The following is a 21,145-nucleotide window of genomic DNA, read 5'->3' as shown; positions in this document are numbered from 1 at the left end:
GATTCTGACAAGAGAACAGGCTGCACTCTTTATAAATCCACCCACTTGCTGGCAGCAGCCCTCCCCTACTCGCACACCCGAGGGGAACCAGAGAACTTAGGTGGTTGTCTTTTTATTTTTAGTCTGTCTTGGTTCAACTCACCCTCAGTGAGTAACCCTACTAGCCACTGCTTCTGTTTATGTTTATTTGGAAAAGAAGGAAAATGCATTTTAAGCAAATCAAATGCATAATCTGGCCCACTTCTTGTTTACTCTGTGGCTGTTTTAGACAGTGGAAAACTTAGAGAAATAATCACTTTTATTAGTTTTTTTCTTTCCGTGGCTTGCTTTCTTAAGTCCCCATCATACAATTTTGCTGATAGCTTATAAAATTCCATCCTGTCAATCTGGTCTTAAATTGGAAAAGAAAAGGTAGTTGGAAGTGTGTGGGGGGGTATACATTAAATATACTTTTCTCTTGCTAGCCTGTGTCTAATCCTATAAAAATGGCAGACATAGGCTTATCATGACTTAAAATATTTATTAATTTTGTTATGCCTTCTCTCTTTTCTTATAGGCATTAGCATTAGGTCACTTAAAGTAGAAAAGGTCTGTAATCTGTTTGGGGGTAGCAAGGAAGCTGGGAAGCAGACTTCATCTGACCCTGGAGCCAGCCTCCAAAAAAGATGATAGAAAGAGATGGAATCACTGGTAGCAGATTTAAATGTTAACAAAAATAATAGCTGAAGCTAACATTTCTGAATTCTAATTGTGGAAGTTCACTATGACTACATATTTTTCATCCATAAAAGAAAGAAAAGCATGGACTGGGGCTATAGCTCAGTGGTACAGCGCTTGCCTCACACATGTGAGGCACTGGGTTCAATCCTCAGCACCATATAAAATAAAGATATTGTGTCCATCTACAATTAAAAAAATCTTTTAAAAAGAGGGCTGGGGATATAGCTCAGTTCGTAGAGTGCTTGCCTGTCAAGCACAAGACCCTGGGTTCAATTCCCAGCACTGGGAGGCGGGGGGGAGAATAAAATATTAAAAAAGAGAAAGAAAGAAAAGTAAACCGAGTTCCTCTGGACTTATGACCAAAAAGAAAAGGACATCATAGAGTACCAACCTCAGTTGTAAAACGAGGCCTTGCCCTGTGCTGAAAAGTCTTGATTTGATTCTGTCACTACTGCTTGGTGACTTTGTCCCTTACTGAGTCTTATATTCCTTGTCTATAGAAATGGAAGGTTGGGGAGCTGAGGATGTGGCTTGCCTCACACAGGTAAAGCCCTCCATTCAATTCCTAGCTCTGAAAAAAGAGGTAAGTATTTGATGCCATTATCCTGTCCTTGCCCCACAAGATGCTTATGGGAATTAAAAGTGATTATGCATGTGAACATGGTTTGCAAAATTATATAGTCTCTCTATAAATAGGAGCCATTGGCCCTATTAAAAGTGGGGTGACAGAGGGTTTGGCAGTACATTGGTGTTCAAGGAAAGTGGTGTGCACCTGCCTCAGGCAGGAAGTCTGTTACTCATCAATAGAGAACAAAGGCATGATAAAATAATCATGAGATAAGGAGTAAGGTTGGTTCAGCCACCCACTGGTCTGGACTGAAGGGAACTTCCATGAACTGTGCCTTTTGTAAGCAGGTGCCATTCCACCTGTTTGCCACAAATGCAGGACTAGAGTAACAGAACAGGTACTATTTATTGACTGCTTCCTTGTGCCGTAATCAAGTACTTTAATTTATCATCTCTCTTTTTTTGTAGTCAACTCTTTTTCTTGGGGGCGGGGGGAATACTGGGGATTGAACCCAGGGGTATTTAACCACTGAGGCACATTCCCAGCCCTTTTTAAAATATTTTATTAGAGACAGGGTCCCACTGAGTTGCTAAGTGCCTTGCTAAGTTGCTGAGGCTGGCTTTGAACTCACTATCCTTCTGCCTGTCTCAGCCTCCCAAGCTGCTGGGATGACAGGCGTGCGCCACCATGCCCGGCTGTAATCAACTCTTAATTTTCTCAGGAACTGTTCATGATTAGTATTAGTACTATTATTATTCATACTATTAATAGCATTTATAGCACTGTTATTATTCACTCTTATTTCTGATTGACTTGTGCAGTGTCACTTGGCTAGTTAGCTGAAGAACCAGGACTTGGACCTGAGTTGGCTGATTCAGGGGCCTGCATGTGCTAGGTGAGCCCCCCACTGGTTAGGGCAGGTGTTTTTAAATTGCCTTTGGCAGAACTCAAGCCTGGGTAAGGGCTGTTGAAGAGAAAGTTTGGTAAGAAAGGCTTTGTTTTAATCTATGGTATATATTAAGATTCCTTATAAGATTTGCATGTAAAAAAAAATATATCTCTTTGTTTATCCTCATATGCTATAAATTCCTTGTTTTATAGATGAGAAAACAGGCCTACAAAAGTTGTGCCCAGAGGAATGTAATCAGTGCTTGGCAGAACTCAGACTGGGTTCTTTTCTTTTTATCGTGTGTCGGAGATAGAATAGACTTTTTGTTTCCAGAAACCACATGAAAACTTTGTTCTGGTCATAAAAATGCATGTAAGGAAATTTAAAATGCAGCCTCTTTTTCAAAGGCTGAGTGAGGCCTATCTGACACATCACCTTGGGGGAGGCAGGGTGTTTCCTCTCACCTTTAGTCACCGTGAGGAGAGACCTGAGTTCCTTCTCTTCTTTATCTCTTGGCTGTGGATCCACTGCTGTTCACGCAAGAGCAGAAGTGGGTCATGGACACTCCACAGCACCTACCTCTGCCTGGAGGACAGTTGGTTTTGGCCCTGAGGGTCCGTTTGAAAGGGCACACCCTACCATCCTATTTCCAAACAAAAAACGCCAACTACCAACTCCTGATGGGACTGCAGGAGTCTTTGAGCTGTGGGTGCAAATGACTAGGCTTGTTTTACTTCCTTGATGGGCTACTGGACCCTTTGGGAGCTCATGGTGCCAAGATCCTACTCCACATCTTAGTGTCCAAGACTCCCTCCCATTTCCTCAATAATTGGATGGGAGACTGTGCCCTGCCAGAGTAGCCAACCCCATTACTGCTAGAGAAAGACTTTCTCCTCTCCTGGCACTGGTGCCGCCTTCACACACCACAGTGCAGTGTGCTGCCCACCCTGCATATGTGGCCTATTATTTCATGTCATCAAAGATTTCTCTTGGGCTGGGGTTGTAGCTCAGTGGTAGAGCGCTTGTCGAACACGTGTGAGGCTTAGCAACTCATAAAAATAAATAAAATGAAGTTATTGTGTCCATCTACAACTGAAATAAATAAATAAAGACTTCTTGGATAGTGGCTTCTCCCAGAACACCCTGCATTGATCCTCCAACTCTCAACAGTTCAGAAGACAGGCAGTATCCCATGAATCTGATACAGTATATACAGGTTTCCTGTCAGAGCAGACCAGCCTACAGACCTGACCAGATTGCCATGATGTATCATATTTGATTCCTAAGGAGTAATTTTCAGATCCTAATTAGAAATTCTCACATATCTTTAAATATTTTTCTGACATTAACAGTTCCTGGGGAGTTGGTTTTGTTCATTTTAAACATTTCCATGAAATTGTTACTATGTCTTATCTAATATTGTGCCCAGAACATGTATACTGATCGAACAGAAGCAGGCCAAATGCATTTCTCACTCAGTGTTGGGCTTCCTCATAGTAAAATATAAAACTAAAGCCTCTGGCTTTCTGCCCCTTTTTGAGCACACTAAAGATGCTCTGGGGAGATATGAGTTGGCAAAGGATAATGTTAATAATGGTCCCAGCCCTGTACCTGCAGGTGTCATTGGAAGCCTTTGCTTCTCATTCCTGTCGTGGGATCATTTCCCTTTCAGTAAATTAATTATTATTCCCCTCTATTTATAATATAAAACAATAGTGCTGCCAAAAAAGATAACTAAGAACACAGACTGCTGTCCTCCTGGGACTTTCCTTGACAGGATCATGGCCCTTAGGACGTTAACATCTTCCTGTGACTTGCAGTACCAAGTGCTCAACAGGGAGTGAAGCTGTCATACCTCCTGCCTCCTTCCTCCCCTTGTCCCCGCTCTCCCGCATCCCTTCCCCCCTCTGCAGAGTAGCACTGAGGAGTATTTACTCAGCTGTGGCCTGGTAACAAAGCCTCCATGCCCTGGGAATGGGAAGGGGTGGTGTGGTCATGCCCCGAACTGTCCATGTCCTTCCGAGCATCTCTTGGCAGAGCAGCCTGACTGAGGGTGAGTGTCATTTAGAGGGAGCCTTCACAACCCCTGCATAAAGGAACATAAAAACAATTGCAACTGAAAATTGGAAAGTCCACTCATGGACTGTGGTTTTCTCTGGTCTCTGTGGTAGTTTCTATTGAAATCTTGCAGCTGACCAACTAGAGGTTGTCGGGTCCTCTGGGTTTCCCATGGCTTGGAAGCTTTTCATTATCTCCAGCCCTTGTCTAGAACCAGCTCACCCAGCCAACACACAGGCACTCATAAATGAGGTCAGACTAAACCCATTGCATCTCCCACATTTGGAGCTAAAAATCCTTGATTCCGGCCTTGGGGAGCACTTTCTCCAAGGAAGGAACAAAGACATGGCGCCAAGTCCTTCCGTCTAACACTCTCCACTGGTCCTTTGTGATGCCTCTCTGACGCTGGCAGAAGCACCATTTCCCAGGAAGAACAGAGGCATCTGAGTATACAACCACATACCGCCACAGTTCTTGTGAGTAAATGTTGTGGACACACATGGTGGTCTGCAAAAAGGATGTAGAGATGACTAAGCTGCCCCCATAGGGCTTCAGAGGCAGGAATTTCCACAGCAAGCAGGCAGACCAGATGTAGAAAAGACACTCCTTTCCCTACAAATGAGAATGAGTTGGGCCTTGACTACATTGGGCATTAGTAACTTCTGCCTAGATTAATTCTCTTGGCTAAATAACCTCATCTATCGTTCCCTAAGATTAGAGTGGAGATAACTGCCCAAAGAATATTCTGAGACAGGGCACTTTCTCTTGAAAGCAGTAGTATTTGCTCTAGAGTTGTAGCAAGGGTAGAGTGCATTTCTGTGAAGTGAACTGTAGACTTCCTGTGGTTTTATAGTAAGATTGGTGAAACAGTCCTATGGAAATAAATATTCAAGCTGATTGAATTAAGCACTTGGTGAGAAGGTACTACAAGTCAGTAAGCCCATGAGCTGGCATATACCTGCCATGGTTTATTGTGTCTGCCGAGAGTGTCAGATAAGACATTTATCTTTCTCAGCTCTTTATAGCTTCTCCTCACATGCACATCCCCTAAATTTGCAGGAAAAAAGTCTCCTATGCCCAGAGATCCTCCATCTCTTTGTTCACACAGAAACCAGAACTTTGTCCCTATGAATTCTGACTCAGTCACTATGTGATGCACATTCTTATTCATTCATTCCTTCAACTGACATTTACTGTGATGTGTGAGGCATGTACCAAGTGCTTTAGTTCAGTCCAAAGATTCCTTAATTTCAGAATGGCAATTTTTAATCATTAGTTACTAATTATTAAAATAATACTGCCATTTATTGATCTCTTTGCTAATTTTTCTTAGTAAAGTACCTTGTGTATAAATTACCACTTGATGTTTTACAGTGATCCCATTGAGTAGATACTGTGGTTATTCATACTTTTTAGACAAGGAAACCAAGATTAAGAGAAGTGGTATAACTTGTCCAAGTGGTGTTTCTGGCAAGTAGTGAAACTGGGTTTTGAAACCAGGTCATCTGTGCTCTGTACTAATACAGCTGCCCTGCCCATCTACCCTGCCTGTTTAATGTGACCCGCCTGGAAGGTATCTGTATATTTAACTTAGATACAGTCTGTCAGTCACTTGGTGTGAACAATCCTATCATCAGAAGTTAAGTCCTCCACAGACCAGCTGGATCCCACCTGCCAGGGTGGAACTTGCAGGACCTTTGGAGCCAGATAGGCTTGGTTCTGAAGCTCAGCCCTCTAACCACCTGTTTTCTTGAGAAAGTAATTTATCTCTCTGAGCCCTAGTTTTTTTCTGAAACAGTAATAGAAAATACAAACAGAGCACATGCAATAGGTCAGACACTATTCTAAGTACTTCACCTTAACGCAAAAGTTCTGTGATGTTTTTGTATGATCATTTTAAATATGGGGAAAGTGAGGCAATGGAATTGATTCACCAAGTAATTTAAAGTCAGTGGCAAAGCTAGGATTTGAACTCAGGCACTCTAACTCTAAAATCCTTGCCCCGGTGCCACACTGTGCTGCCTCTGGAGATAATAGGATCAAGGTGTAAAAACCTCTGGTGAGACTATTCCAAGGTTTAGAAGAAAAGAGTTTAATAGTTCTGGCCACCCACACGAAGAGAAGCACCAATTTGTGGAAAGCGCTGTGATTTTGATCTTATACCAAAGCTTTCTTGTCTTTGCCTTTGAACTTTGAGGACCTGCTGGCTGAGCTTTCCTAATTGTGGGGGATTCCTTTAGGGAAGGCGTCTGTTGGTACACACCACAAACCTTCCCTGCACCTGCCAGGACTGCAAGGGCTGCAGGTGGGCGGGACCAGAGGCCAGGCCAGCGCAGCACCGAGCAGGTGAACACGTCCTCCCCCACTGCCCAGCGCCTGCTGCTGCTGGAGCCTCAGTCTTTCCTGTTGATGGTAATTAGAACTTTTCAACCTCCATTTCTTATGTGAAAAACCCCAATTCACTTGGATTGTCTCCTTGATCCAGTTCACCTGGAGCTACTTAGTTTCTACAACTTGTCTGGAGGGGAAAACAAGCTCATAAGCCTTCACACATTAGGGTTGATAAGATCAAGGTGGCAAAGTGCTAGCCAGTAAGCCAGACTGCCTGGGTTTGAATTCCAGTTACACCTCACAAGCATGTGCAATCTGAGTTTGTGTATCTGTGAAGTGGGAGTAATAATAGTGAAGATTCAATAAGGTGACACAATAAAGACCAAAGAGAACATGGCCTGGCCCGTAGTCAGTGCTCAAAAAAAGTTAGCAGGCAGCCAGGCGCAGTGGCACACCCCTGTATTCCCAGTGACTCAGAAGGCTGAGGCAGGAGGATCGAGAGTTCAAAGCCAGCCTCAGCAACTTAGTGAGATCTTAAATGATTCAGCAAGACCCTGTCTCTGAATAAAATACAGAAAAGGACTGGGGATGTGGCTTAGTGGTTAAGTGTCTCTGGGTTGAATCCCCAGTACCAAAAAAAAAAAAAAAAAAAAGTTAGCAGGCTGGGCACCATGGCACACGCCTGGGATCTCAGCTCCTTAGGAGGCTAAGGCAGGAGGATCACAAATTTGAGGCCAGCCTCAGCAACTCAGCAAAACTCTGTCTCAAAAAAAAAGTGGTGTGCATGCACAAGCCCCTGGTTCAATCCCCAGTAACAAAGTTAGCAGGTAGTATTTTCATTATTAAACTCCTCTAGATGTCAGTCCCCCTTCCTTTCGTACCAGCTTGGGATCTTGATCTTTCTGGAAAGATAGGTCCCCTTCTTGTCCCCCACACTCAAGGCCCTCCCCTAACCAAGTTAGTTCATCCTCTGAACGTCCATGTCCTTATCTGTGAAATGGGACTGGGGGTAATGAGGTCTGCTTCATAAGGTTGCCACAAAGGTTAAGTGCACTCATTCAAGTGCTGAGCACAGAACTCAAAGACTGTTCACTCTCATTACTGTTATTCCTGCAGCACAAAAGGCTGCCAGGAAGGGCCTTTGAAATCTTAGAGCACTAAGAGCCAAAGAGCCCAACGTACACAGCAGCATTTGGAGTTAACACATGCCTGAGTGTGAGCCTCAGGAGCTGGGATACTGCTGGCTTGCTGATGGCTGAAATGCTGTGCCTGGAACTCCAGAGACACGTGTGACAGTAAGTGAGTGGAGATAGGAGAGGAGTGTTGGGAGATGCGTTTGTTCAGGCAGCCTGACAGAGGATTTTCAAGGCAGAACACAGGTAGGTGTTTGGGCATTCCCGCTCAGCCAGAAATACCTCCCTGCTCTCCTCTTTGGTTTTTACCCTCAGGACTTAAAAACAAAAGCAAAACAACCTCCATTGTTTGGTGTTACTAAATTCTAGACATTCTGCTAAGTACTCTGTAGACAGTTTACTTCACTTGACTTCAATCCTAAAAAGCAAATATTTTCATTCCCAATTTACAGATGAGAAGCTGAGATGGAAGGAGATTAAGCAGTTTGCCCAAGGTTACATACCTGGTAAATTGTAGCGCCAAGATTTGGAGCCTCGCCTGTGGGGCAGAAGGGCGACTGCTCCTGTGTGCTCATTACTACAGTACCCACAGGTGCAGGAGCGGCTCCTGTTCACCACCAGAGTGGCCGTTCCTTGGAGTCACCTGGTCATGATATCGTCTGGCCACTTCTTAAATAGAACTAGAACTGCACTTGGTCACATGCACTCTCTCTCACTTAAAAGTTGTTTATTTACCTGCATTTCATGAATCTCTATGTGATCACCACCCTCACTTAATAATTGAGAGTCAAGTTCCAGAAGTGTCGGGCAGGATGTACTCTGTTTTCAATATTTTTAAGAGCCTTTTGTTGCACTAATGTTGCGGTTTGAATCTGGAATGTCCCCAAAGGCTCCTGTGTTGAAGGTGTGGTCCCCAATGCAGCAATGTTTAGAGGTGGGGCTTTGAGGGAGTGATTGGGTCATGAGGCCTCTGACCCCATCAATGAATTAATCCCTTGATGAATTCATAATCTGAATTGACTTTTGGAAGATGGAGGAACATGTAGGAGGTAGAACCTAGTTGAAGGAGTGGGTCCTTGGGGTCCCACCCATGGGACTCTATCTTGTCTCTTGTCCCTCCCTCTCTTTTTTTTTTTTTTTTTTATTGTATACAAATGGAATACATGTTGTTTCTCTATTTGTACATAGAGTCAAGGCATACCATTTGTGTAATCATACGTTTACATAGGGCAATGGTGTTTATTTTTTTTTCCTTCCCCCCACCCCTCCCACCCCTCCCACCCCTCCCACCCCTCTTTTCCCTCTATACAGTCCTTCTTTCCTTCATTCTTACTGCTCTCCTTATCCCTAACCCTAAACCTAACCCTAAACCTAATGCTAACCCCTTACACCCCGCCCCCCCCGTTATATGTCCTCATCCGCTTATCAGCGAGATCATTCGTCCTTTAGTTTTTTGAGATTGGCTTATCTCACTTAGCATGATATTCTCCAATTTCATCCATTTGCTTACAAATGCCATAATTTTATCATTCTTCATTGCAGAGTAATATTCCATTGTATATATATGCCACAGTTTCTTTATCCATTCATCAACTGAAGGGCATCTAGGTTGGTTCCACAATCTGGCTATGGTGAATTGAGCAGCAATGAACATTGATGTGGCTGTATCTCTGTAGTATGCTGATTTTAAGTCCTTTGGGTATATGCCAAGGAGTGGGATAGCTGGGTCAAATGGTGTTTCCATTCCAAGCTTTCTGAGGAATCTCCACACTGCTTTCCAGAGTGGCTGCACTAATTTGCAACCCCACCAGCAATGTATGAGTGTTCCTTTTTCACCACATCCTCGCCAACACCTATTGTTGCTTGTATTCTTGATAATCGCCATTCTAATTGGGGTGAGATGAAATCTTAGGGTAGTTTTGATTTGCATTTCCCTTATTACTAGGGATGTTGAACATTTTTTCATATATCTGTTGATTACTTGTACATCTTCTTCTGTGAAGTGTCTGTTCATTTCCTTAGCCCATTTGTTGATTGGATTATTTGTATTCTTCGTGTAGAGTTTTTTGAGTTCTTTATAGATTCTGGAAATTAGCGCTCTATCTGAGGTATGGTTGACAAAGGTTCCAAAAATATGCAATGGAGAAAAGATAGCCTCTTCTACAAATGGTGCTGGGAAAACTGGAAAACCATATGCAATAGAATGAAATTAAACCCCTATCTCTCACCCTACACAAAACTCAACTCAAAATGGATCAAGGACCTCGGAATCAGACCAGAGACCCTGCATCTTATAGAAGAAAAAGTAGGTCCAAATCTTCAACTTGTTGGCTTAGGATCAGACTTCCTTAACAGGACTCCCATAGCACAAGAAATAAAAGCAAGAATCAACAACTGGGATAGATTCAAACTAAAAAGCTTTCTCTCAGCAAAGGAAACTATCAGAAATGTGAAGAGAGAGCCTACAGAGTGGGAGAATATCTTTGTCCCTCCCTCTCTTTCTGCTTTGTAACTGCCGTGGACTGAACAGTTTTCCTCTGTCACACCCTTCTGCTGTGACATTTCTACCTTAGTGTCAACTAACCATGGACTGAATCCTCTGAAACCAACAGCCAAAATAAATCTTTTCTCCTCTAAGTTGATTTTCTCTGATGTCTGTCACAATGACAAAAAGCTGACAAACACAATTGGGTATGAAGTGATTTTTGTAAATTACTTTGCCTTTTGGAAGTGAATATTTGAAGTACATTAGAAAACATCAAGAACCAGGCATGCACAGTGGGGCACACCTGTAATTACAGCAACTCAGGAGGCTGAAGCAAGAGGATAAGCAGTTCAAGGGCAATATTTTAGCAAGATCCTGTCTCAGAATAAAAAATAAAAAGGGCTGGAGGTGTAATTCGGTAGTAAAGCATCCCTGGGTACCATCCCCAGTACCCAAAAAAATATTTTTTTAATTAAAATAAAAACCAGAAAAAAGAAAAAAAATCAAGAACCTAAAGAGCATATAAACTCTAAAACTAGGAAGGTAAGACCAATTCCTAGCACTTTCTTTATTAGATGAGGAAATTACTTCTCTCTCTCTCTCTCTCTCTCTCTCTCTCTCTCTCTCTCTCTCACTCACTCACTTGCTCATGCATCTTCTAATTTTCTTTCACCCTTATCATCCTAAGATTATTTTCCAAGTAACTTGGGGAATAAATGTGAATTCCTGTGAAACACTTTGAGCCTGCTTCTCAAGAATGGTCTCAGATGTTTCCACCAAAGTTCAGCCTACAAAATCACTAATGAGTCAAAGATAGAACTTTCTTTTATTTACTCCCTGCCAGAAAGCACTTCCCTCTCATGCAGAGTCCTGAAGTGAGACTAAAGGGGAGCTCATTAGGTTCAGTGGCTTTTTTCCCTTCCCTTCACCTCTCCTATTCCTCACCCCAAATCCATGAGACTGTGGCTATTACTCCCTCCCTTGAAAAACAATACCTCCTGCCAGGCTGTGCCCGAGGTCAGGCGAGCAAGGAGAGGAAAGTGTCCCCTCCACTGTGGCTGAGCTGAAGGCCACAAAAGCCATCTTGATCCTTTGACCCATATTGACGGGCTGAGTCTGTTCCTTTGGTGTCCCTGACTTTGGCAGTGTGGTTAGTTTAACTCTCTGCCCCCACCTTGAATTGAGCTTTGATGAAAAAGTAGTAGGAACCCAGGCCTCTCCCTGGAGATTTGGGGTTTTTGTCTTGGAAAAGCATCAACCAAACTAGCAGGGGCAGGAGATCTGGATTCCTGTGGCTTGGGCTAACTTAGGTCCAAAGAAACCAAGTGCCTGTGATCATCATCTTCATTCCCCAAATGTAGCCATGCCCTCTGGATTCCCTTCTCACTCATCCTCCCCCAGCTAGGATGGCTTCAGGGTGGATTGCTCTTCCTTGACCTTCCATATTTGAATAGGGATATTAGCATGTCCTTCCACATTTGAAAGGTTTTGGTACATGAAAATACATGCAGATTGCTATTGCCTGGCCGACCCAAAATCTTTTGGCTTTAGTACATGCAATAACAAAAACTTTTAAGCAACAGACATTATTTTCTCTCCCTTGAGATCCTATAAACCTCTCTGAGATTTGCCTCTTTGGCAAATCTGGACCACAGAGCCTCCTGGCTCCTCTCTCCCTGAGCACTGCTTCTGTATATCAGGAATCATTTGGTTGTTTTGATTGTATTTCTTGGACCTTTGTCTTGGCTTCCTATAATAGAATGACCAGATTTGTGTGCAGGCATCCAAAAGAAGCCAGCCTGCTGTGATCCCAGATGACAGAGTAATAAGGTCTGTGGGTTTCTGTGTGATACTCTTCTCCACACATGCAAGAATGTTTGCCTCGGTGCTGCCTCCAGATATTCTGCGGATGATCTTTGGGCATGCAGTGGTGACGGTTAATGCCAAAGAATTTCAACAGATTTAACCAATGACAAATGACTCATTCATCCAAATCTTTATCCATGAGGAAAACCAAACTAGAAGGGTTGAAGAAGGTCCCTCTTGTTTCCTCTCTTCACCTGACCATTCCCCAAATCAGGGACGTTCCTTTGGTCAATGTGGTTGTAACTGGGTGCCTACACCCAGGACAAGCTTTGTGGAGATACTGATACTAAAATCTCACCCCAGAAGTTAATGGCTACACACTATAACACTGACTCACCTTGAAAGAACAGCTCTACCAAGACTGGATCTAAAACCCATGATATGACCAAAGAGCAGGCAGTAACTTGAAGTGCAGAAACCTAATGTATTTCTCTCCACTTCCATTCCAGATTTGCTGACCATGAAAGAATATCACTGTCTGCTGCAGTTACTGTGCCCGGATTTCCCACTGGAGCTCACTCAGAAAGCAGCCAGGTATGTCTGCTGGGCTCCTGCAGCCCACTTAACCCTCTGAACCAGGGCTTCTTCAAGAAACCTGAACCATGTATGAGTGACAAAAGTCATTAGCAAAAATTGGCATTTGGAGAGTGGTCCATTAGGAGTTTGCCCCAAAACATAATATTTTCTGCGTTTCCTAAGGGAAGCCAAATGATCCTTTGTGGTTTCTGTGGGGAGCCTCAGGGTCTGAAGATAGAGTTGGAGGGTGGTGAAATGAAGAAGAAAAAAAAATCCAAAAACAAAACACACACACACACACACACACACACACACGCACGCACGCACACGAGCACGCACGCACATGCACGCACGCACACACACATACACAAAATACCCGAGAGGATATTCTGAGAAAAGAGGGGGCGAGAATTGGCAGTGACTCATGATGAAGAAGGTTGGGGACCGGAAAGACATGAAGGTGATAAAACTTCAATTGAGGGAAGGACAAATTGAGGGAAAGGTGTTACATAAGCTAGAAGAAGGCTTTCCAGTTTAGTCCAAAAGCAAGACTTGGCAGAAGTAGTTAAGTGCCCTCATTTCTGTGTTCGGTTTCTCTATCATTCACACATTTTAACCAAATGAAGTAGCTGGACCCTGCCTCAGTTAGTGTTTATATATTTAACATTAACTAGGGTTGCAAATGGAAGTATAGTTTTAAAAAAAGAGATTTTTTTAAATGCCCAGCTTTCTAAAATTATATTGAAGGCATTTATCTTCATTGTTCCATTTAAATTTGTTTACCTAATTATCTCACTTAATCCTTATAAAAACTGTTACTTCCTACTTTACTGAAGAGGAAACTAGGACTCAAACAGATACATAACATTGCCCAAATTTATTGATAGCTTATAAGTAGCAGAGGCTTGAGTTGGACCCAAGTCTGCCTGATTCCAGAGGCTTTGCTCATTCTCCACGATCCTGCCTCTGTGTCATGGCATCATTTTTGCTTTGTTTGGGCCTCTTGAGACCAAAGGTGCAGCAGTTCTACTGCACCAAGAATCACCTCACTCCTTCTGAGTTGAGCCAGCCATTCCCTCTGCTGACTTGGATGATGGGAAGTCCGTTGCTATCAGCAGGAGACACCAGCCTCACACTCGGGTAGGATGTTTGCAGTTCACAACTCATGAACTAATTTTGCTGGTCATGTGCAAAACCTGTTTAGGGATCACACATCCAAAATTTTGTAGGTTTTTTCCCTCTTTATTGTTCAGTATATACTTATGTCAGTGGCAACTGGCCAGTGGTGAAAGTTCTAGTCATGTTTTATCATTTTAATTTACCTGCAATCCAAAGGAAATTTGGATGTTTTTCCTTAGCTGAAGAGGAAAAAGAAAGGAAGGAGAGAGAGAGAGAGAGAGAGAGAGAGAGAGAGAGAGAAGTAAGGAAGGAAGGAAGGAAGATTGATTGATTGATTGATTGATTGATTATCTCTTCTAATTTAAAAACAGCCAAGTGGCCTTAGCTTCAGATTTCCATGATGTTCCCTTTGGGTTCATATCATGTAAAGAAAGATTCAGAATGGAGGTGGGGGTGAATTCAGCATTCTTAAAGACTGGAGTGAGGGATGAAAGGACAAGCAAGGTGTGGTGGCACATTTTATAGTCCCAGAAATGGGAGAGACTGAGGCTGAAGTATCGTGAATTCAAGGCCACTGTGGGCAACTTCATAAGACCCCGTCTCAATAAATCAGTCATTCAATAAAAAATAAAACAATGAAAAGCACAACTCTAACTAGAGAATTTCTAAATAAAGAAGAGGAACCACAAGTGTGCGTGTGTATGCTCCAGGAGAGCAGGCAGGACCTAAACCAGTCCTTCTTGCTGCTGGTCCCTGTCACTTAGCATAGAACCTCGGCATGCTAGACCCCTTGAGGTGTCTGCATGAAAAATTCATTCTGTGTCTGGTTCTGTTTTGATTGCTTTGGTTTTTGCAGTGCGGGGATTGAACCCAGTGCTTTACACACAAGCTAGGCAAGTGGTCTACATGCCCGCCCCACCATTGTCTGAAATTTTACATGGTTCAAAGTAACTTTAAGAATGAGAGTCAGCAACTATATCTTATATTCAGTTGTACATTGCTCATTCATCAAATATTTCTTTTTTTAACAATCTCTTCTTTGGGGGGATACTATTTACATACCATATACTTCACCCACTGAAAGTATAAAATTCAGTGACTTTTAGTTTATTTCCAGAGTTGTACATCCATTACCACAATCGATTTTAGAATATTTCTTATTACTGTAAAAAGAAATCCTAGCCAGGTGCACTGGTGCACAACTAATAAAATTCCAGCTATTCAGGAGACTGAGACAGAAGGATCTCAAGTCCCAGGCCAGCCTGGACAACTTACAAAGACCCGGTCTCAAAATAAAAAGAGCTGGGAATGTAGTTCAGGCTGTGAGGCCCTGTGTTCACTCCCCAGTACTGCAAAGGAAGAGAGGGAGGGAAGGGAGGAAGGAAAGGAGGGAGAGAGGAAGGGAGGGAGGGAGGGAGGGAGGGAGGGAGGGAGGGAGGGAAGATGGAAGAAAGGAAAGCAATCCTGTAACCCTTAGCCATTTTTCTCCAACCCCTTCATCCCACCATAGGCAACACTAATCATGCTTTCAGTCTCTTTAGATTCACCTATTCTGGGCATTTGAAATAAATGGATTTACATAGTATGTGGTCCTTTGTGAGTGATTTCTTTCACTCACATGAAGTTTTCAAAACTCATCCATGTTGTAGTATGTGTCAGTCCTTCATTTCATCTAATATTGCTTGAGCGCCAATTTTGTGCAAGGAGTTACTGTGCACACCGGGGATACAGTCATGAATAAGATATAGTTCCTGCCCTTCATGGAACAACATGTAATTTAGAAGGGGATCACTTGGGTACCAGTCACTGGCAACCACCACTTTTGATATATCACCTTGGTTTCTGTCACTCCAGGATGTCTATCCACTCTTCCTTTCCCTTATTGAAAAGGTAAAGGTGAGCTTGTGAGAGTGAGCCTTTTATCTGATTCTTAACCCCCACCAGCCTGGGCTCTGCATTTGCCCTACCCATCTCTCCAGGCATTTGCAAACAATCTGACATATGCAAGCAGTGCAAGACTAGAGTATAAATGATAGACTCTTCTAAAAACCCACAAATTCTTAATACAGTTTGAGTGTACTTGGTGTATTCATTGATACAAAAGGGCTTCTAGTATGGTGTTCCTTTATTGGTGATGAGAAGCTTATCTGCTGTTTGACTTAAAGAAAAATATCTTTCCGTTTGAAGAAAAGGAAGCATTATAGCCAGCTCTGTAGATAGTAGTGTGAGGGGATTATGGGAATGCAAGTACAAATGGCAGAAGGGCCTCGGAAAATCTGCAGGGGACTGGATGCAAACTTAGAGATAAATCCAGAATCGGGGATCTTTGTTTTCTCCTTGGGTGTGAGTATCAGGATTCTCTGACCACCCACTTCCTCAGCGTTGCTCTTTCCCTACTCCATTCCAGTTGGTGTGGATGTATAAAAATTATAGATATCCCATAAAGTGCCCTTTGATTGTTTAAGCTATTCTCATTTTGTCCTGAAGGTCAAGATCCCGACTTCCCCGCACACATGCCCAGGCATCTGACCAGAATCACAAATGGGGGTGGTTAATCCTGCAAGGCAGTTACTGTTGCTAGAAGAGGAAGTGCCCTCACCCATCCCACTGCCAGGCTTACTTAATCAGAGCCCTGAGGTCTGGGGACAGACTGCAGAAGGAGGCTCCAGTCTGATGATGTGTGCATAAAAGAATGTAATCCACAGGCAGCTGTACACCAGAGCCTGTGCTGGGCATGGCGTCTCCACATGCGCCTGCCTTATGGGCTGGCTATAAGCATCATGGTCAGGCCCAGGGCAGCAGGTGTGAGCTGGAAATACAGGAAAGAACAAACAGACTCCACAACAGCAGCCCCAGCCGAGATCCCCTTCACCCCACGTATTTCTGCAACAGTGGGAGTAGTTAAGTAATTGCATCCCAAAATGTTCACCATTGCATCTTCATCTCTCCTTCTCTCCAAGCTGGGAAGCTTTCCTGATGCTTAAGAAAAAGTAATTTAGTTGGGCCTCAGTGTCTTCATTTGTTAAATGGGATAGTTATAATAATTGAAGGAAAATTATGTAATATACTTGAAAGGGGTGCCTGGCCCAGAATAAACTTGCAATAAGTGTTTGAAGTAGTAGTATTAACCTTGACCTATGGAGCCCAGGCACCATGATGTTAGAAAGACCTAGTTGTACATTCTGCCTGTCCCATTATTAGATGAGCTTAGGCTGTCTCTGACCGTCTCTAAGCCCTGTTTCCATATCTGTAAAACGGGGATAATAAGATAACTAACTAAAAAAAAAAAAAAAAAAACTATAGGGTGTTGGTGAGATTTCAACAGAAATGTGTGAATTGCTTAGCACGTTGCAGACAATAATAACGGTTTGCTATCATAATAATGTTGGTATTAAAAAATAATTTTCTCAGGTTCCCAAAGGCAGTAGCCTCTGAATTTTTCACTTCATAACACTCAGAAAATAATATATAACAAAAAGTTTGGGTAAAAAGACTGGCTGTGGTTGGCCTGCAGGTTCTGACCTCCTCCCCAGATAGGCTAAGAGAACCATTCCACCTATAAAGCTGTTTGAGGTCCAAGTGTCACGGGGTTGGGACACCTCCAAGGATGGAGAGTTAAAGCAGTGGTTCTCCAGCTGGAGCAGCATCAGAATCACCTGCAGAGCTTGTTACACCACACATGGCAGCCCCATCCCCGGAGCTTGGGAGTCCTGGGGTGGACTCAAGAACTCATACTTCTAAAAGATTCCCAGATGATGCTGATGGTCTGGAAACCACACTTTGAGAACTGCTGATTTAAAGCATTGCCTGCCAGTCTCACTCTGGCATTTTAGATTTGACTAGAGTCAAACAAGTTACATTCCCTTCTCTTTTGTCATCTTAACTTCTCCCTCACCAAAGGCTCGCACCCATGGTGGGTAGTAACATGTTTAGTAGGAAAAGCTCTGTTAATCATGATTATGTTAGGAATACACATAGCGCACATCTCATAAACATCTAGAGAATCTAGTTCTGTTCATAATCACTCACCTGCATTGCAGAGTCACTTTTTCAGCTGGTCCCTGTGTCACAAAGCTATAGTACAGTCTAATGGAGAAGGACTCACATGTTGGAACCAAACAGCCCTGGATTCAAATCCTAGTTTTTTTTACTTACTAGTTTGACTTCTCTAACCCTCAATTTCTTCATCTGTTAAATGGAAATAATCGTAGCAACTACCCAATGCAGTTGTTTTAAGGATTTAATGACATAATCCATTAAAATACCTGCTATGTAACCCCTCCCATTACCTATTTTTTTAATTTTAAAAATTTTATTATTTTGATTCATTGTACACAAATGGGATACAACGTTCCTTTCTTACCTATTTTTTAAATATATTTTTGGTTGTCAATGGATCTTTCATTTTGTTTATTTACATGTGGTGCTGAGTATTGAACCCAGGGTCTCACACATGCCCGGCAAGCACTGTCCCCATTACCTATTTTTTAAATTACAATGTGGCGAATGGGGAATGACGTTTGGTTCCTACATGGACTCCGTGGAGTCCGAGTGCCACGCCCCAGGGTGCCACTCTAGCTTTCCTGGTGCCTTTTTCTGCCTCTTCCCACAGCACCCTTCCCCAACTCTCTGCACCCATCCCTGTTGCACCACAGGCTCTTTCCCCAGTACGGATGATCTTTTTCTTCCCCGTTCTTACCAAATGGGTATTGAGTGTCTGTTACATGCCATCATTGTGTTCTGTGGAGGGCTGTGACAGTGACCAGAATAGATGTTGTCTCAGCCCTTGTGGAATTTACAAACTGATAGAGCAGCTGACATTAAATAAATGCAGTGCTCAGTGCTGAAGGAACATAGACCAGGAAAAGCAGCATGACCTGGAGAATCATGGAGGGCTCTTCCATGAAGAAGAGATGTTGAATATGGGACCTGAGGATTAATAAGAAATGAACTTACTTGCCTATGAGAGATCAAGACTTATCATGAGATCATAAGAATTAAAAACAGTATGGTACTAGAGTAGCAATAGACAAATGGGCATACTAGATAAGCCAGTATAGATTTACTCATTTATAAAAACATGATGTAGAAGCCAGGTGGAGTGGCACATGACTTTATCCCAGCTACTTAGGAGGCTGAGGTAAGGATGATTGCAAATTCAAGGCCTGCCTGGGCAACTTATTGAGACCCCATCTCAAAATTTTTAAAAATGAAATGGCCTAGGAATTTAGCTCAATGGTAAAGGACCCCTGAGTTTAATCCCCACTACAATAATAATAATAACAACAACAACAACAGCAACCGTTATACATAAAATGGTAGTATTGAAGAACAGTTGGGAAAACAGATGATTCAAGAAGGGTCAAAGGAGTAAATGGTTATCCACATAAGAAAAAATAAAAATTAAATCTCTACTTTGTACCACAGTCAGAAGTCAACGTCACATAGATCACAGACCTATGAAATGTGAAATGCAAAACTATAATCCCCATAAAGAGAATAAAAGAAACTATGTTTATGGATACCAGATAGCAAAAGAATTTTATTTTTGCAGTACAGAGCACAGAACCCAGGAGCATTCTACCACTGAGCCCCAGCCCCAGCCCTTTTTATTTATTTTGAGACAGGATCTCACTAAACTTCTGAGACTAGCCTTGAACTTTCAATCTTCCTTCCTTGCTGGAATTACAGGCGTGCATCACTGTGCACTGTGGCTTTTTGTAGCTTATCTGGTTTAAGAATTCTTTTGCTATTTGAGCTGGGCATGATGGCACATGCCTGTAATACCAGTGACTCAGGAGGTTAAGGCAGGAGGATTGCAAATTCAAGGGCAGCTTTGGCAATTTAGGGAGGCCCTAAGCAACTTAGCAAGACCCTGTCTCAAAATAAAAATTAGGGGGAAAAAAATGGCCAGGGATGTAGTTCTGTAGTAAAGCACTGCTAGGTTCCACCCCATTGCCCCCCACCAAGAAAAGATACAAAAAGAAAAAACCACACCCAAAAGATGATAATTGACTGCCAACAAAATTACATTCATTCACTCAGTCATCAGTGCTCATTGAGAATGCCTGTCACTTGCCCAGCGATCTGCCAGGTACTGAGGAGGGAGCTATGAACATGGGGTGGACATCCTAGAGAGAGGAGAAATGCCATCGAGGAGGCAGGAATTCCTAATGGCAAGTCGAATCCCGGCTGCAGGAGTGAAGATGTCAAACCCTAACTCCTGGATGACCAGGGAACTAAGAATTTAAATGTCCCGTTCCACAGAAGATACCATAAAGAAAGTTGAAAGACAAACCCAAAGACTAAAGGAGGATATTTATCATGTATGTTTCCAGAATTTTTTTGTTTTTGTTTTTGTGCAGGGCTGAGGATTGAACCTAGGTCCTCATGCTTGCTAGCCAAGCAATCTGCCCCTAAGCTCCACCCTTAGCCCATTTTTTGGAATTTTTTAGTCTCAAGAGATTAGACTCTTGAACTTTTTAGTCTTAAGAATTTTTTTTATAAAGAATTCCTACAAGCCAAGCCAGGCGCGGTGGTGCACAACTGTCATCCCAGCAGCTCGGGAGGCTGAGGCAGGAGGATCGCAGGTTCCAAGCCAGCCTCAGCAACTTAACAAGGCTATAAGCAACTTAGTGAGACCCCATCTCAAATTTTTTAAAAAAGATCCCAGTGGTTAAGCACCCTGATACAAAAAAAAAAAAAAATCTTACAAGTCAACAAGAAAAAGATGAAGAACCCCACTAAAAAGACAGTCTAAAGATATCAAAAGGCACAGAACATAAGTAGTAAAAATTTGGGCATATTTTCATACCCCAGCTCACTAGTATAGAGCACTACCGATTAAGTTGAGATACCACTTCACACCTTTCAAGTTGGCAGAAATTTTAAAGTCTGATGATACAAGTCTTGATGAGGGTACAGAATGTGGGAACTCTCAAAACTGTGAATGAGAGTGTAAATTAGTACAATCACTTTGAGACAAATTGGGCAAATGTAAAAAAAGTTCAAGAGGTACACCTGGGTATGAGGAAATGTGTAGCATTGTTTCTGAAAGCTACCACTGGAACAAGTACATGTCCCAGCAGAAAAAAAGGAGGTGTGGGGTCCTCACACCACACTTGTAGAATTCTTCCCAGCAGTTAATGAATAGATACATATACGTCAACGCTGATAAATCTCAAAATCTGAAGTTACAGAATAACACATAGAGTTTGAAAACAAGCAAAGCAAAACTACATAATGTTTTCAGAATATATTGCTGGGCATAGTGGCACACTCCTGTAATCCCAGTGACTTGGGAGACTCGGGCAGGAGGATCGCAAGTTCAGAGCCAGCCTCAGCAACTTAGTGAGGCCCTAAGCAACTTGGCAAGACCCTGCCTCTATATAAAATATTTTAAAAGACTGGGGGGCTGGAGTTGTAGTTCTGCGGTATAGTGCTTACCTAGCATGCATGAG

At 42.7% G+C, this 21,145-nt stretch overlaps 1 protein-coding gene across 2 annotated transcripts in view; it reads left to right on the top strand.

Moving 5' to 3' along the window:
- Positions 1 to 21,145, top strand: part of Cstpp1 (centriolar satellite-associated tubulin polyglutamylase complex regulator 1) — a 166,641-nt gene that overhangs the window by 132,153 nt on the left and 13,343 nt on the right. For both annotated transcript variants that reach the window (XM_047518966.1, XM_047518967.1), the window contains exon 4: positions 12,500 to 12,584. In XM_047518966.1, the coding sequence (XP_047374922.1) occupies positions 12,500 to 12,584 (85 nt within the window). The remainder of the gene's footprint in view (positions 1 to 12,499; positions 12,585 to 21,145) is intronic.

Source organism: Sciurus carolinensis, chromosome 11, assembly GCF_902686445.1.
Source record: "Sciurus carolinensis chromosome 11, mSciCar1.2, whole genome shotgun sequence".
In the NCBI taxonomy this organism is placed as follows: Eukaryota; Metazoa; Chordata; class Mammalia; order Rodentia; family Sciuridae; genus Sciurus; species Sciurus carolinensis.
The sequence above is the reverse complement of the archived record's forward strand: the minus strand, read 5'-3'. Positions and strand labels throughout refer to the sequence as shown.